At 48.6% G+C, this 14,446-nt stretch overlaps 1 protein-coding gene across 4 annotated transcripts in view; it reads right to left on the bottom strand.

The window, feature by feature from the left end:
• Nucleotides 1–14,446, bottom strand: part of SULF2 (sulfatase 2) — a 130,434-nt gene that overhangs the window by 38,696 nt on the left and 77,292 nt on the right. For all 4 annotated transcript variants that reach the window (XM_064382492.1, XM_021669144.2, XM_064382493.1 and 1 more), the window contains exon 4: nt 7,375–7,526. In XM_064382492.1, the coding sequence (XP_064238562.1) occupies nt 7,375–7,526 (152 nt within the window). The remainder of the gene's footprint in view (nt 1–7,374; nt 7,527–14,446) is intronic.

Below are 14,446 nucleotides of genomic sequence, written 5' to 3' on the forward strand. Positions count from 1 at the left end.
GGTTTCAAACTCCTGGCCTCAAGAGATCCACCTGCTTCAGCCTCCCAAACTGCTGGGATTACAGGCATGAGCCAATGTGCCTGGCCAGATTTTCTTCTTTGTAAAGGCCGAATAACATTCTATTTTATGTATATACCAAGTGGAAAATACTCTTCTTTTGATTGTTTTTTTCCAACTAGTTGAAAATGTAAAAACCATTCTTAGCTCAAGGGCCATACAAAAACCACCAGCCTTGGCCCACAGGTTGTGGTGTAGTGGACTTTGAAGCCAGACGGCCTGGGTTCGAATCCTGCTTTATCACTTACTAGGCTGTGGGGCCTGGTTAACTTAGCCTCTCTGGGCCTGTTTTCTCTAAGACAGTTGGGAATAGTAACAGTATATACCTCACAGACTATGGTAAGACATGCATGGGTTAATTTATGTAAAATGATTCAAACAGGCCGGGCGCGGTGGCTCATGCCTGTAATCTCAGCACTTCGGGAGACTGAGGTGGGCAGATTATGAGGTCAGGAGCTCAAGACCAACCTGACCAACATGGTGAAATCCCGTCTCTATGAAAAATACAAAAATTAGCTGGGCGTGGAGGCATGCACCTCTAATCCCAGCTACTCAGGAGGCTGAGGCAGGAGAATTGCTTGAACCTGGGAGGCAGAGGTTGCAGTAAGCCGAGATCGAGCCACTGCACTCCAGTCTGGGTGACAGAGCGAGACTTTGTCTCAAAAAAAGAAAAAGAATGATTCAAACAGTATCTGGTACATGATATGTCTAAATGAGTGTTAGTCATTATTCCTCAAGAACCACCCGCCTGCATTTTCCTTGTGAAAATTAACATAGTACAAAGGACAGTGAGGTCCCATTTGATTAGATTACTCCTTACCTGCCCCACCCCCAGACCTTGGCTCCTCTGTCCCCTACTGGGAATAACTTTCCAGAGTTTTGTTAGGTACGTTATAGTGTCACTTTATGCATCTTTTTTATATTAATCACATCATACTGTACATATTCATTTATCTATCTGACAAATACAGCAGTGAACAAAACAGATGAACATTCCTGCCCTCATGGGGCTTTTATTCTTATGAAAAGAGACAGATGTAACAAATGAATACACACAGGGTGTAACGAATCAGATGGTGATTTGCTGCAGTAAGGAGTGTGTGGGGGTGCCCTTATACAAGGTGGGCCAGGAAGCCTGCAGTGAGGTGACACTTGATTAAGGACCTGAGGAGTTCTGCAACTTGCTTTTCCCGCTCTGCCTGATGGGCTCAGAACATAAACAGACCTGCCTCATCCTTTGCCCAGGATCTTCCAGGGGAGGGATGCTTCACAGCAATTTAGTTATTTCTTGCATTGGTGAACTTTGCTGATTTCTTTCAGTAACAAATAAAGTTATAACCAACTGCTCAGTCATGCCATCTCCTGCATACGACTGAGGCTTCTCCAGATAGACAGAGAAGTGTACATGCTGCAGAGAGGGGTGGGGCACATTTAAGGTCATAGAATCTGCCAGGTTGTCCCCAGACTGGCTGTGCACTGCCATCACCTACCCCCAGAGCCGCCCAACACCCAGGCCCGCATTTATCAGCTATCTGGAAGCTTCTTCAGGTGACTCAACCCTAGGTCATTCTCACTTCCCTTCCCGCTGATAACTGTCTTCCCCTCTCCGACCCTCTTCTGCCATTAGTGCCTGTCCTGTATCACTCTTTTCTCATCACCACTGTCTCATTTCCGCCCTTGACATCTGGACCCCTTTGGTGGCATGTGCGCCCATCTGTGGATTAGTGACTTGGAACAGAGTCCTCAGAGGCCTTCTGAGGGGGCTTAGGAAGGGTTGCTGCTTCCTCCCCGCCTGGGTCTCCCAACAAGGCCCCCCGAGGCCAGCAGTGCCTTGTCAGAGGCATCTTACTGCACGAGTCTGGGGCCCAGGGCCCAGGGCTCCTGAGCTCTGCCTCGGCTGGAAACCCCAGGCTCACTCCTGTTCCTTCGCCGCTTGGCCTACTGCTGCCCATGGCTACCATCAGGATTCGAACCCTGGACCTGAGCCAGTTCTGACTTCACCGCCCCGCCCACTGCCCACAACCCTCTTAGAGCATCTCTGTTCCCAGGCCCTGGTAACTAGGGGCCCAGGAATCCTCACGCCCCTCACAGGGCTGTTCTTATTCAAGGGGGGAGATGTTTGTGGGCAGGAAACGGGGCAAAAGGACAGATGTTCTACGTCCCCATGATTAGCCCCAGAAGAGCCCTGAGTACCCCTGGATAATTTGATTATTGGGCTGCTCTGAGACGAGGCGTGGACGTGGTGAAGAATTTTAAAAAGGAGAGAACGTATTTTTCAGGATATTTAGAGAATCCACCTGCGTTGAGACTGGGAGGAGGGAAACAGTGTGCTGAGCCCCGGGACTGTAGTTTATATTCCAGGGAGTCCAGCAGGGCTGCTAGACTGCCTCATCAGAACTTTGGAATTAATTCACTTGGGAGGCTGGAGGCCTACTATGTGCAGAGTGCAGGTGGGGTTGGGGGCGGCTTCTGCCACTTGGGTCCGGACCCATCAGACTTATAGGAAGCCCAGGATGACCTATCAGAGGCAGAGGGATCTCCATGTGTGCTGGGGTTTCCAGAACAGAAGCAGGACAGAGTGTTTTTTGGCGGTTGAGCACTTACTCAGCCTTCTCCTGGTGGAAACTCCATTCTTATTTGGGGCTCTATTCTCAGCCAGTGTTCCAGTGTAGAGCTCCTGCTACACCCACGTCTAGCTCAGGAGCAGAGCATATGACTAATAGTCCAGGGAACCAGGCATCCTCTCGGCCACACTGATTGGCTCAGGGACAGACATGAGACTGATCCAGAGCCAATGAGATGGACTGAGACTCGTTCAGAATCCTGGGAAAGAGACTCGCCGGCTTGCTGCTGGACAGGAAGCTGGGAGGATATAAGGAAGGTCACATTGCTACCAGGAGGAGAGAGAGCTTCTGTGAATAGAGCTGAGCAGAAGAAAACAGAGCTGACAGTAGAGAGAAACCAACTCCTTGGGGGTTCATTTGAACTCCTGGATCCACCCATACCTGACACTACTACAGCTGGTTTTCAGTTAAACAGTTGAATATATTTCCTCTTTGATAAAGCCATTTGGAGTTCAATTTCTGTTCATAAACAACTTGCAAGAGCCTAGTCTGATTAAAAAAAATTACCCTATAGTTTAGGGTAATCCGGGAAGACTTCATGGAAGAGAAGATGGATAAGACTTGATAAATTCAGGGCAGGAAAGCACTAGCAAAAGATTGTGAGATGCAAAGAACTAAGAGTTGAACTTCCATTCAATCTGGCAATCTAATTACCGGGATATACCCAAAGGAAAGTAAACTGTTATACCAAAAAGACACCTGCACTCACAATAGCAAAGACATGGAACCAACCTAGATGCCCATCAGTGGTAGACCATGTAAAGAAATGTGATACATATACACCATGGAGTACTACACAGCCTTCAAAGAGAATGAAGTCCTGTCCTTTGCAGAGTAACATGGATGAAGCTGGAGGCCATCATCCTAAGCAAAGTAACATGAACACAGAAAGGCACGTGTTCTCATTTATAAGTGGGAGCTAAAAACATTGGGCGCTCATGGACATAAAGAGGGGAACAACAGACACTCGGGAATACAAGAGGGGGAAGGAAATGGGGCAGAAGGACAGACCTTCTATGCTGTCTAGGCTGAGGCAGGGAATTGCTTTAACCCAGGAGGTGGAGGTTGCAGTGAGCTGAGATCCCACCACTGCACTCCAGCCTGGGCAACAGAGTGAAACTCCATCTCAAAAAAATAAAAAAAGTTTATATCACATCTTTACGTGCCAGGAAACAGGGCAAAGAGGGAGGATGGGGGGCAAGGGCTGAAAAACCACCTGCTGGGTATTGTGCTCACCACTTGGAAAATGGGTTCAATTGTACTCCAAACCCCAGCAGCATGCACTTCCCCTTTCTGACAAAGCTGCCCACGTGCCCCAGAAAAGTTGAAAAAGAAAAAAAAACTGAAGACCAGGTGGGGTGGCTCACACATGTAATCTCAGCACTTTTGGAGGCCGAGGCAGGCGGATCACCTGAGGTCAGGAGTTTGAGACCAGCCTGACCAACATGGTGAAAACCTGTCTCTACTAAAGATACAAAAATTAGCCAGGTGTGGTGGGGCTCGCCTGTAATCTCAGCTACTCGGGAGGCTGAGGCACGAGAACTGCTTGAACCTGGGAGGCAGAGGTTGCAGTGAGCCAAGATCACGCCATTGTACTCCAGCTTGGGCAACAGAGCAAGACTCCATCTCAAACAAACAAACAAATAAACAACAACAACAACAACAAAAAACTGAGATGATTATAATAACTAGCAAGCTTGGAGGCTGAAATGGCTCATACTGGGGATGACAAAATAGGTGTGTGTGTGTGTGTGTGTGTGTGTGTGTGTGCATTAATGCTGTGTGCACATCACTCAGTAGTTTATATCACATCTTCAAATGCCAGACTGTGAGCTCCAGGAGGACGGTGACTGGGTCTGTTTTCATGTACCTTGGAATAGCCAGCACCTGGCATGGTGCCTGGCACATGGCAGGCTCTCAATGAGTATTTGTTGCGGGTGGTGAATGAATAATGGAATCAAGTTTGACTAGTCCACTCCTCTCATATGACTGTTGCGAATAGCAGAAGTACTACATGTTTGACTCCCAGCACAGTGCCTGGCACACAGTAGGTGCTCAATAAATGCACATGATTAAGTATGCAAGGGTATGCTCATTTTCCAGATTTGGGAGTGGAGGCTCTTACGAATAAGTAGCCTGTCCAAGGTCACATAACATGAGTCAAGGCTGGGGCTCTGAACGTGATCTTACCGACCCCAGATGTGAAGCTCACTGTACAGTCCCTGGAGGGTGCAGGAAGAACAACGTGATGGGCTGCAAGGGCTGCAGCACTGCGGTCAGGCCTGCCCGATTCACACAGGCTTTTGGAAGAGTCTGAGTTAGGTGCCAATATTTACAAATCAGGAGATTTCATAGGCAAAAAATACAAATTTGTGGCTTCTGTTGAAAAATTAGGAAAGCTGGTCATCTGGGCCCACAGTTCCACCTGGGCCCGACCGGCCCCTTTTGGACAGACACCTTCTCCACAGTCCCCACCACTCCTATTGTTCACTCCCTCCTGGTGTGCTACCCTCTTTCAGTGATCACCTGTTCTCTAGTGACTCTAACCTGGGAAGTCACAGAAAGCCGGGCCCAGGGCTAATGGCAGTGGGATGGGAAAAGAGAAAGAGGAATGAATTTGGCAGATGGTCTGGGGAAAGAATGTATCAGCTGTGGGGGGATGTCAGAGCTGACTTTGACGATTTAGGTGGGGCAGGAAGATTTATTCATTTCCTTATTTCTTTTAAAATGGGAATAAATGAAACATCACTGTCAGCCTCTCCTCCTCCTCCTCATCCTCATCATCATCTAAGCCAGGGGTCAGCAAACTACAACCAAGCAGGTCCGCTGCCTGTTTTGGTAAATAAAGCTTCCTTGCAGCACGGCCATGTTTATTTGTTTGTATATTATCTGTGGCTGCTTTCATACTACAATGGCAGACTTCAGCAGTGTTAACATGGACTGTATGCCTTGTGAAGCCTAAAATATTTAGTATCTGGCCCTTTACAGAAACATTTGTTGCTCTGATCTAAGCTACTACATACTGAGTGTTTATTACATGCAAGGGGACTCTTCTAATGTCCTACACGTATTAACTCATGTGACCCTCAAAAACTTTTGTGGCAAAACCATAATTAAATATCACTACCCACCCAGCGAAGCAGCCCTGTTAAAAAAAGACAACACCAAGTGTTGATAAGCGAGGCAGAGCACCTCCCATTTCTGGCTGGGAGTGTAAATTGGCACAACATTTTTTTTTTTTTTTTTTTTTGAGATGGAGTCTTGCTCTGTCTCCCAGGCTGGAGTGCAGCAGCACAATCTCGGCTCACTGTAACCTCCGCCTCCTTTGGTTTCTGTGATTCTCCTGCCTCAGCCTCCCGAGTAACTGGGATTACAAGTGTCTGCCACCACACCCAGCTAACTTTTGTATTTTTAGTGGAGATGGGGTTTCACCATGTTGGCCAGGCTGGCCTCAAACTCCTGACCTAGACATCATCCCCAGGGTGGGGGTTATGACTGGAGAGGGGTCCCAGGGAGTCTTCTGGAAATGCTCTATGTCTTGATCTGAGCTGTGGTGAAACAGATGCACACATAAGTGGAAATTCATCAAGCCATCCACTTAAGATCTGTGTATGTTACCTCATGTCAATCTTAAATTAAAAATAGAGAAAACTATGACTGAGGATCAAGCATTTCTGCAAATGCTCAGACGGCACCCACTAACTCTAAACACGCACACGCCCCGCGCTCAGCAATGCCACCGTGAGGAACATACATAACAGAAATGAGCCCGTAGGCTTACCAGGAGCCAGGTTCTAGACTCTGCTCAGCAGCACCATTTGTAATAATCCAAAACTGGATATACATAAATGCCCAATAAAAGTAGAAGAAATAAACAAATTGTGGTGTAAATGCATGATGGAGCGCTGTGCAGCGAGAACGAAGTCAATGTAATCCTGAGCAAGAGAAGCCAGATGCAGAGTGAATCTATAACGCTGGGAGTCTGAATCACAGTTATCCTCGTGGGAAGGGTGTCGAGTCGGGGGAATTCCATGAGGGGACTGCTGGGGGTGGTGGTGACATTCTCTTCTTGGCCTAGCTGGGTGCTCATTACACGTCTGTTCGAGTTTGCAACAAGCCTTTGAATGGTACACTCTGTATATATATTTTCTGTAAGAATATTCTGCCTCAGCAAAATGTTAAAATACCAAATTCTTGGAGACAGAGACTACTCTTTGAGAAATGAATACATTTTTCTTTTCTTTTTTAAAGAGAGTCTTGCTCTGTCACCCAGGCTGAAGAGCAGTGGCAAGATCTTGGCTCACTGCAGCCTCAGACTCGCAGGCCAAAGCAATCCTCCCATCTCAGTCTTTGCAGTAGCTGGGACCATAGGCATGTGCCACCACACCTGGTAAGTTTTGTATTTTTTTTGTAGAGACAGGGTCTTGCCATGTTGCCCAGGCTGGTCTTGAACTCCTGGGCTCAAGTGATTCGCCTACCTCAGCCTCCCAAAGTGCTGGGATTATAAGCATGACCCACTGTACCTGGCTGAGAGATGAAAAAACTGAGAAGAAGAAGATGTATGTAAAATGCTTAAGGTGACACATTTAAGTGTCGAAGTCACAATCCGAACACAGGCAGTCTGGCTCCTGGGCTGGGACCCTAGCTGCTGGGCCGCGCAGCCTCGCCCAGGCCCGGAGAGGTCGCGGCTTACCTTGGAGTAGTCGGAGCCGTGCTTCTCTTTCACCCCGTTCCGACAGAGCGTGTAGTTATAAAAGCGGGAGTTTTTAAGGAGTCCGACCCACTCCTTCCAGCCGGGCGGCACATAGGAGCCGTTGTATTCATTAAGATACTTCCCGAAGAAAGCTGCGGAGGGAGAGGGATCAGGAGGCCACGTGAGAATGTGCCTGATGTTTATTAAACTATTGTATGCCCGAGGCCTGAACACGCACACCTGCTCTGCCATGGAGCCCTCCGGAAGAGCCAATGGATACATGCATTGAATACAAGATACATGATTACAGAGAAAGTCAGTTGTTTGGAAATATGGTTATTAAAATATTAAAAGCATTTGCGGTACAGTGTGTCTTCTATTTTCATCTTTATTTGAGGCAGAGCCTTGCTCTGTTGCCCAGGCTGGAGTGCTATGGCACGATCTCGGCTCACTGCAACTTCTGCCTTCTGGGTTCAAGCAATTCTCCTGTCTCAGCCTCCCGAGTATGGGATTACAGGCATCCACTACCACAAAGCTCAGCTAATTTTTTGTATTTTTAGTAGAGATGGGGTTTCACCATGTTGACCAGGCTGGTCTGGAACTCCTGATCACAAGTGATCTGGCTGCCTTGGCCTCCCAAAGTGCTGGGATTACAGGCGTGAGTCACCGCACCTGGCCTAGCGTATCTTTTAACACCTTGCAGAGAGCGATCATCTCAAAATAGTTATGCATGAAAATATCTGATTTTGCCGTATCTGCAACAACTGCTATGGGACATTAAAATGCTGGTGATTTCTACAGATGACAAAGCTACAGATTCTGCCAACATATTGTGGTTTACGGCCTATGTTCATATTGGAAGCAAATGCTAAATTTCAGCTGTAGGTTAGTGAAAACGAGAGTGCAATTTTTTTCCCACTGAAGTTCATGGATCCCTTGGATTCTGTCTACTACACAGCAAACTGGAATGGCCAACATTCAAAAAATGGGCAACACTTTGTATTAAACCACTATGTGCCCGAGGTCCGCACACGCACACCTGCTCTGCCAGGGAGCCTTGTGGGACGCAGAGACAATGGATCCCATCTCCAGCGCTCTTACATGCATTGAATACAAGATACAGGATTACAGAGAAAATCAATTGTTTGGAAATATGGTTATCAAATATTAAAGGCATTTGTAATATAGTGTGTCTTTTTAAAATTTTTATTGCAGACGGGGGTCTCGCTCTCTTGCCCAGGCTGGAGTCTGGTGGGAACGTGGGACAACTCGAGCCGACCGGTCCGTCCACGGGGGAACCTCTTTGGCTGTGTCTGCTACATTTGAACTCATCGATAACTTCTATCCAGCAATTTAAATCTTGGTTATTTACCCAACAGAAAAGTATTCACACATTCACATAAAGTCAGGTGTAAGAAATGCTCACGGCGGCACATTTAAAATAGTAAATAAGTAGAAAGAAATGAAACGTTTATCAACAAAAGGATGCGTAAAGAAATTGTTGCATATTTACAGAATGGAAGACTACACTGAAACTTGAATGAAAGACCTAGTGCTACATTCAAGAACATCGATGCATCTCGACAACCTAAGAACGTTAAGAGAAATAAACCAGATATAAAAGAACACACGCTGTGTGATCTCATATACGTGAAATCCAAGAACAGGCCAAACGAGTCTATGGTGCTAGAGTAAAAACAGTAGGTGTCCTGGAGACAGGGGGAGGGTGGGTGGGAGCAACGTGGTTTCTCGGGTAATGGTCTTGTTCTGTTTCTTGCTGGAGCAGGTGGTTCAGTTGGTGACACCTCACTGACCTGATCGTCTGGGAGCTGTGCACTTTTCCACATGCACGCTTTACATCAATGACAAAGCTTAAAGAAAATCACCCTAATTCATCGGGAAGGTGATGTGCCTAAAAATTATCTGTGATGAGGGAACAGGCAAGACCTCTTCCTCTTCTGTTTTTATTTCACATGTACATATTTTTTTCTTTGAGACAAGTCTCACTCTGCCACTCAGGCTGGAGTGTAGTGGCTCACTGCAGCCTCAACCTCCCAGGCTCAAGTGATCACCCCACCTCAGTCTCTGAAGTAGCTGGGACTACAGGCACATGCCACCATGACTGGCTTATTTTTGTAGAGACGGAGTTTCACCATGTTGCACAGGCTGTTCTTGAACTCCTGACCTCAAGAAATCGGCCTGCCTCAGTCTCCCAAAGCGCTGAGATTACAGGCATGAGCCACGGCACCTGGCTTGCATGTGCAATTTTTAATAATCTATAGGCTGGGCATGGTGGCTCACGCCTGCAGTCCCAGCACTTTGGGAGGCCGAGGTAGGTGGATCACAAGGTCAAGAGATTGAGACCATCCTGACCAACATGGTGAAACCTTGTCTCTATTAGAAATTAATCAGGCATGGTGGCACATGCCTGTAACCCCAGCTACTCAGGAGGCTGAGGCAGGAGAATTGCTTGAACTCGGGAGGCAGAGGTTGCAGTGAGCCGAGATCACGCCACTGCACTGCACTCCAGCCTAGGCGACAGAGACACTGTTTAAAAAAAAAATCGTAATCTATAAAGCCATATTTAAGAAATGGGAAGATTTGAGTCTAGAGACAGCAATCGTATTCTAGTCCTCTCTTTCTAGATGAGGATACTGTGGCACCGAGATTCCTGATGAGTATTGTTGACAGCACAGAATACAGGCATTCAAGGCGGTTGTCGGGATCTAAGAAGATGTTGCTAACAGACAGCTGGGTGCTGGGTCCTGTGCAAGTGAGTTTTCGGCCGATAACCCAGGAGGGGAAGAGAAAAGCAGGGGAGGTGAACGCCCAGAGGAAGGAGGAGAGTGGGTAGGACGGGGCTCTGGTACCCCCAGAGGAGAGGACAACCCCTCCACCTGTGTCATCAGAGAAAGGGGAAAGCCACCTGGCCTGGGAAAGCTTCGATACAGCTGGCTCCCTCTGCAGGGGTTTTCCTGGTGACCTGGCAGGTGGCTGACATTTCCCAGGAGTGGGAAGACCCCTTAGGAACCCAAGCAGCTGGATTCTGGAACCCCCAAAGTACAAGGGGAAGTGCAAGGGGAAGCCCCTCATTAAATGACTTGCCCACCATGCAGGGTTGGAGGTGGCCGCTCCAGAGGTGAAGGCTCTGGGTACACAGGGGAGGTGAGAATAAGAAGGGAGGATCCCCCAGCAGCCTCGGAGTAAGGTCCGGGTGGAACCTCCCTTTGTGTGGGAGGATGGAACAAAAATAAACGGGAAGAACCTGGCGTTCTACAGAGGAGGAGGCGGGGAACCGGCTGCACCGTCTGAGTCTGAGTCACATCCAGTTTTCAGAGTGAAATGTAATTAGGTGGTGGGTGCCTAATTAAACAGCGACTGGGCGTCCCTGGCTGGGTGTCAGGGAGTAACTGAGTGGGAGGCAGCATGGGAGTCCTGAGCAAGCTCAAGGCCTGCGCTTCTCTCTCTCTGGCACCTGGCATGTTGGAGAGGCCTCGATGCATCCAGCTCCTCAAAGCAGTGGCTCTTGGCTGGAAGCGGGTTCATCTCTGTCCCCAGGAGACACGTGGCAATGTCTGGAGACATTTTTGGTTTCATCAGAACTTGGTGTGCTGTTGGTATCGGGGGGTGGAGGCCAGGGATGCTGCTCAATATTCTCTGTTGCAGATGACAGCCCCACAGGACCAAGAGTGACCCAGGACAAAATGTCAGCAGTGCCTAATCCTGGAAATCCTCCTCACCCCTTTCTTTTTGAGAGAGGGTCTTGCTCTGTTGTCCAGGCTGGAGTGCAATGGCGTGATCTTGCCTCACTGCAACCTTCGCCTCCTGGGTCCAAGCGACTCTCCTGTCTCAGCCTCCCGAGTAGCTGGAATTACAGGTGTGCACCACGATGCCAGGCTAATTTTTGTATTTTTAGTAGAGATGAGGTTTCACCATGTTGGCCAGGCTGGTCTCAAACTCCGGACCTCAAGTGATCCACCTGCCTCAGCCTCCCAAAGTTCTGGGATTACAGGCGTGAGCCACCATGCTCTGCTGAGAAACTCTATCTTATTTAAATAAACCTGCCCATGGTCCCACCCTCCAGCATCTCACCCTCAGGTCTTTAGAGCCATATTGTGAGACCAAGTGCAGCTCAGGAAACAAGATTTCCTAAACGCAGTGACCTCGTCCCCTACCTCCGACGCTGCCCTCCATGCTGGGGGCTCTACTCCGGCAACACTCCTGGCCTCTCTCCATGCTGTCCTGTACCTCCTCTGAGGGGACAAACAATATACAGCAGAGGTCACCTTTCACAGAGGTTTCCTGTGAAAGCCCAGATAGCAAATATTTTAAGATTTGTGGGTCAGAAGGTCTCTGCGGCAACTACGAAACCCTGCTATTGTTAAAAAGAAAAAAAAGTCACAGACAAGACATAAACAGGTGGGTGGGGCTCTGTTGATAAAACTTTATTTACAAAAACAGATGGAAGGCCGGGTGAGGTCCATGGGCTGTGGTCTGCTGACCCCCTAGCATGTGTCTAGTGGATTTGGAGGGCCAAACTGGGCATGCATAGCGCAATCCTTCCCTTGCTTTTCCTCTGGGGAGTCAGCTGCCCCCAGGGAGTGCTAGTTTTCAGGAGGCTTGTCCTGTCTGCGTGGGGAGGAGAGGTGTGGACCTGTGTCAGTGGTGAGTATGCCACACTCTGGAGTTTGGTCTGGAAGCCCAAATGCCCTCAGAAGGAAGCCATGCCCTCAAACCCAGCCTTCACCAGATTAATCAGAGTGCTGCTTTCATCTGCTGACTCTTGGGTTTGATTTTTTAATTGGCTCAGGACCTCAGCAAGGAAGAGGGTAAATTTTAATAAGCAACCTCATAAATCGGTATTACCATTTTTCTAAGAAAAAGATGAGTTTCGTTATTATTATTATTTTTTGAGATGGAGTCTGGTTCTTGTCGCCCAGGCTGGAGTGCAATGGTGCGATCTCGGCTCACTGCAACCTCCACCTCCCGGGTTCAAGTGATTGTCCTGCCTCAGCCTCCCAAGTAGCTGGGATTACAGGTGCCTGCCACCATGACCGGCTAATTTTTGCATTTTTAATAGAGACAGTGTTTTGCCATATGGGCCAGGCTGGTCTTTAACTCCTGACCTCAGGTGATCCACCTGCCTCGGCTTCCCAAAGTGCTGACATTACAGATGTGAGCCACCACGCCTGGCCGAGTTTTAATACTTTTTACTCTTCTCTTTTCTCCATTTCCCCTGTGCCTCACTTCCCACTTAGCCCTTTAGAAATGCAATTATAACCTGTACCTCCCCTACACCAGACACTCTCTACAGGGCAAGTTCATCTAGCCATGCACTTAGAGGCTCTGGAGCAGAACTCTCACCGGGAGGCTGCCTGGAGAGACAATGGTCCATCTACAGCCCAAAGTATGCCAGCTGCAAAACCCCTCCCAGGTGGAGAGCTTCTGGCCACCCTTACAACCTAGTTCCACTCATAAAGGCACCAGTGGCTGCCAGCTGACTTCCAAGACGACGTACTGAAGTGAGATACGCGGACCCCCCACCACTCACTTCCTCCCCTGTGTGCCATCCATTCACGCCAGGACCCCTTTTAAAAGCACCTCCTAATCCCAGCACACTTTGTGAGGCCGAGGCGGGCGGATCACCTGAGGTCGGGAGTTCGAGACCAGACTGACCAACATGAAGAAACCCCGTCTCTACTAAAAATATAAAATTAGCCGGATGTGGTGGCGCATGCCTGTAATCCCAGCTACTCGGGAGGCTGAGGCCAGAGAATTGCTTGAACCTGGAAGATGGAGATCGCGGTGAGCCGAGATCGGGCTACTGCACACCAGCCTGGGCAACAAGAGCAAGACTCTGTCTCAAAACAAACAAACAAACAAACAAACAAACAAACAAACAAACAAAAGCACCTCCTTTCTGCTCCAAAAGCAAATCAGTACCCTTGAGGCAGGAAGACTACTTCTTCTCCTAAGCTAGCTTTGGAATACAAAATCACTTTCTTTATACCAGATCTCGCTTTTATTACCTGCGTTTTGCTTACACCCCCTACAGAGCCCCAACACTTGCTACTCGTGGCAAACAATATTGGCAGTGATGGAAAACATTCCTTTCAAAACAACTGAAGTCCAAAGAGTGAAACCATTTAGGGCAAAATGATAATAACAGAATCGGCATACCTGGGCATGGTGAACATCATGATGGTGGCACTTGAACTTGCTGCACTTGGGGTCCCGCTGCCCTAGGGAAGGGATGCATGCCTATATCCATTTGATAGTATTTATTAAACACCTATGGCATGCAGGGAGCTGTCTCAGCACTGGAATCACAGGAGTAATAAGACCACCGGGGTCTCTTCCGCCCTCGGGAAGCTGATGTTCTAGTGTGAAATGGTGACGAATGTGATGAAGAAAATAAAGGAGAATGACAGGGCAGAGTGGCCCCACTTGCTGCTGTGAGACGCCCCGCTGGGCTGATGAGGAGGAGGCAGTGGGGATGTGAGGAAAACTGCTCCAGGCAGAGGGAACGGCCAGGTGCAAAGGTCCTGAGGCTGGAACGAGCGTGGGGCCATAGAGGAACCCAAGGGGGACAATGAGGGCGGGAGGGAGTGACATCACAGGGATGAGGGGCAGATCCCATAGGGCCCTGGAGACTGTAATGAGGCGTGGCGACAGGAAACATGATGGGGAACACAAATGAGGGTGTGCACCACTCCTGGAATGTTGCCTGCCAGATTGTGCCTTCGGTGTGCATTTTCCTGGAAACAGGTCCACAACTTTTGACACATTCTGAAAGGAGCCCAGACCACACGTCATTTAAGAAGCACAGATTTTCACCCCCTCAGTTTGCACAAAAGTGAACCCAAAGCCAGAGAAAACGGCTGCACTGAACTCCCCACTGGGGAACTGGGTTCCCCACCACATTCCTGCATCTTCCTGCATCTTCCAAGTCCCCACCCGGTGAACCTACTGGTTCCCGCAGACTTGGGCCAAGGTCTTTCTGATGAATGCTAGAGTTTAGCTTGTTGGCCTGGCTGCTGGGATCAAAATTTCTTCATGGGGAGTGGGTGGG

The sequence above is a fragment of the Aotus nancymaae genome, unplaced genomic scaffold, assembly GCF_030222135.1.
Source record: "Aotus nancymaae isolate 86718 unplaced genomic scaffold, 86718_ANA_hifiasm-v0.15.2.pri h1tg000029l, whole genome shotgun sequence".
Taxonomy (NCBI): Eukaryota; Metazoa; Chordata; class Mammalia; order Primates; family Aotidae; genus Aotus; species Aotus nancymaae.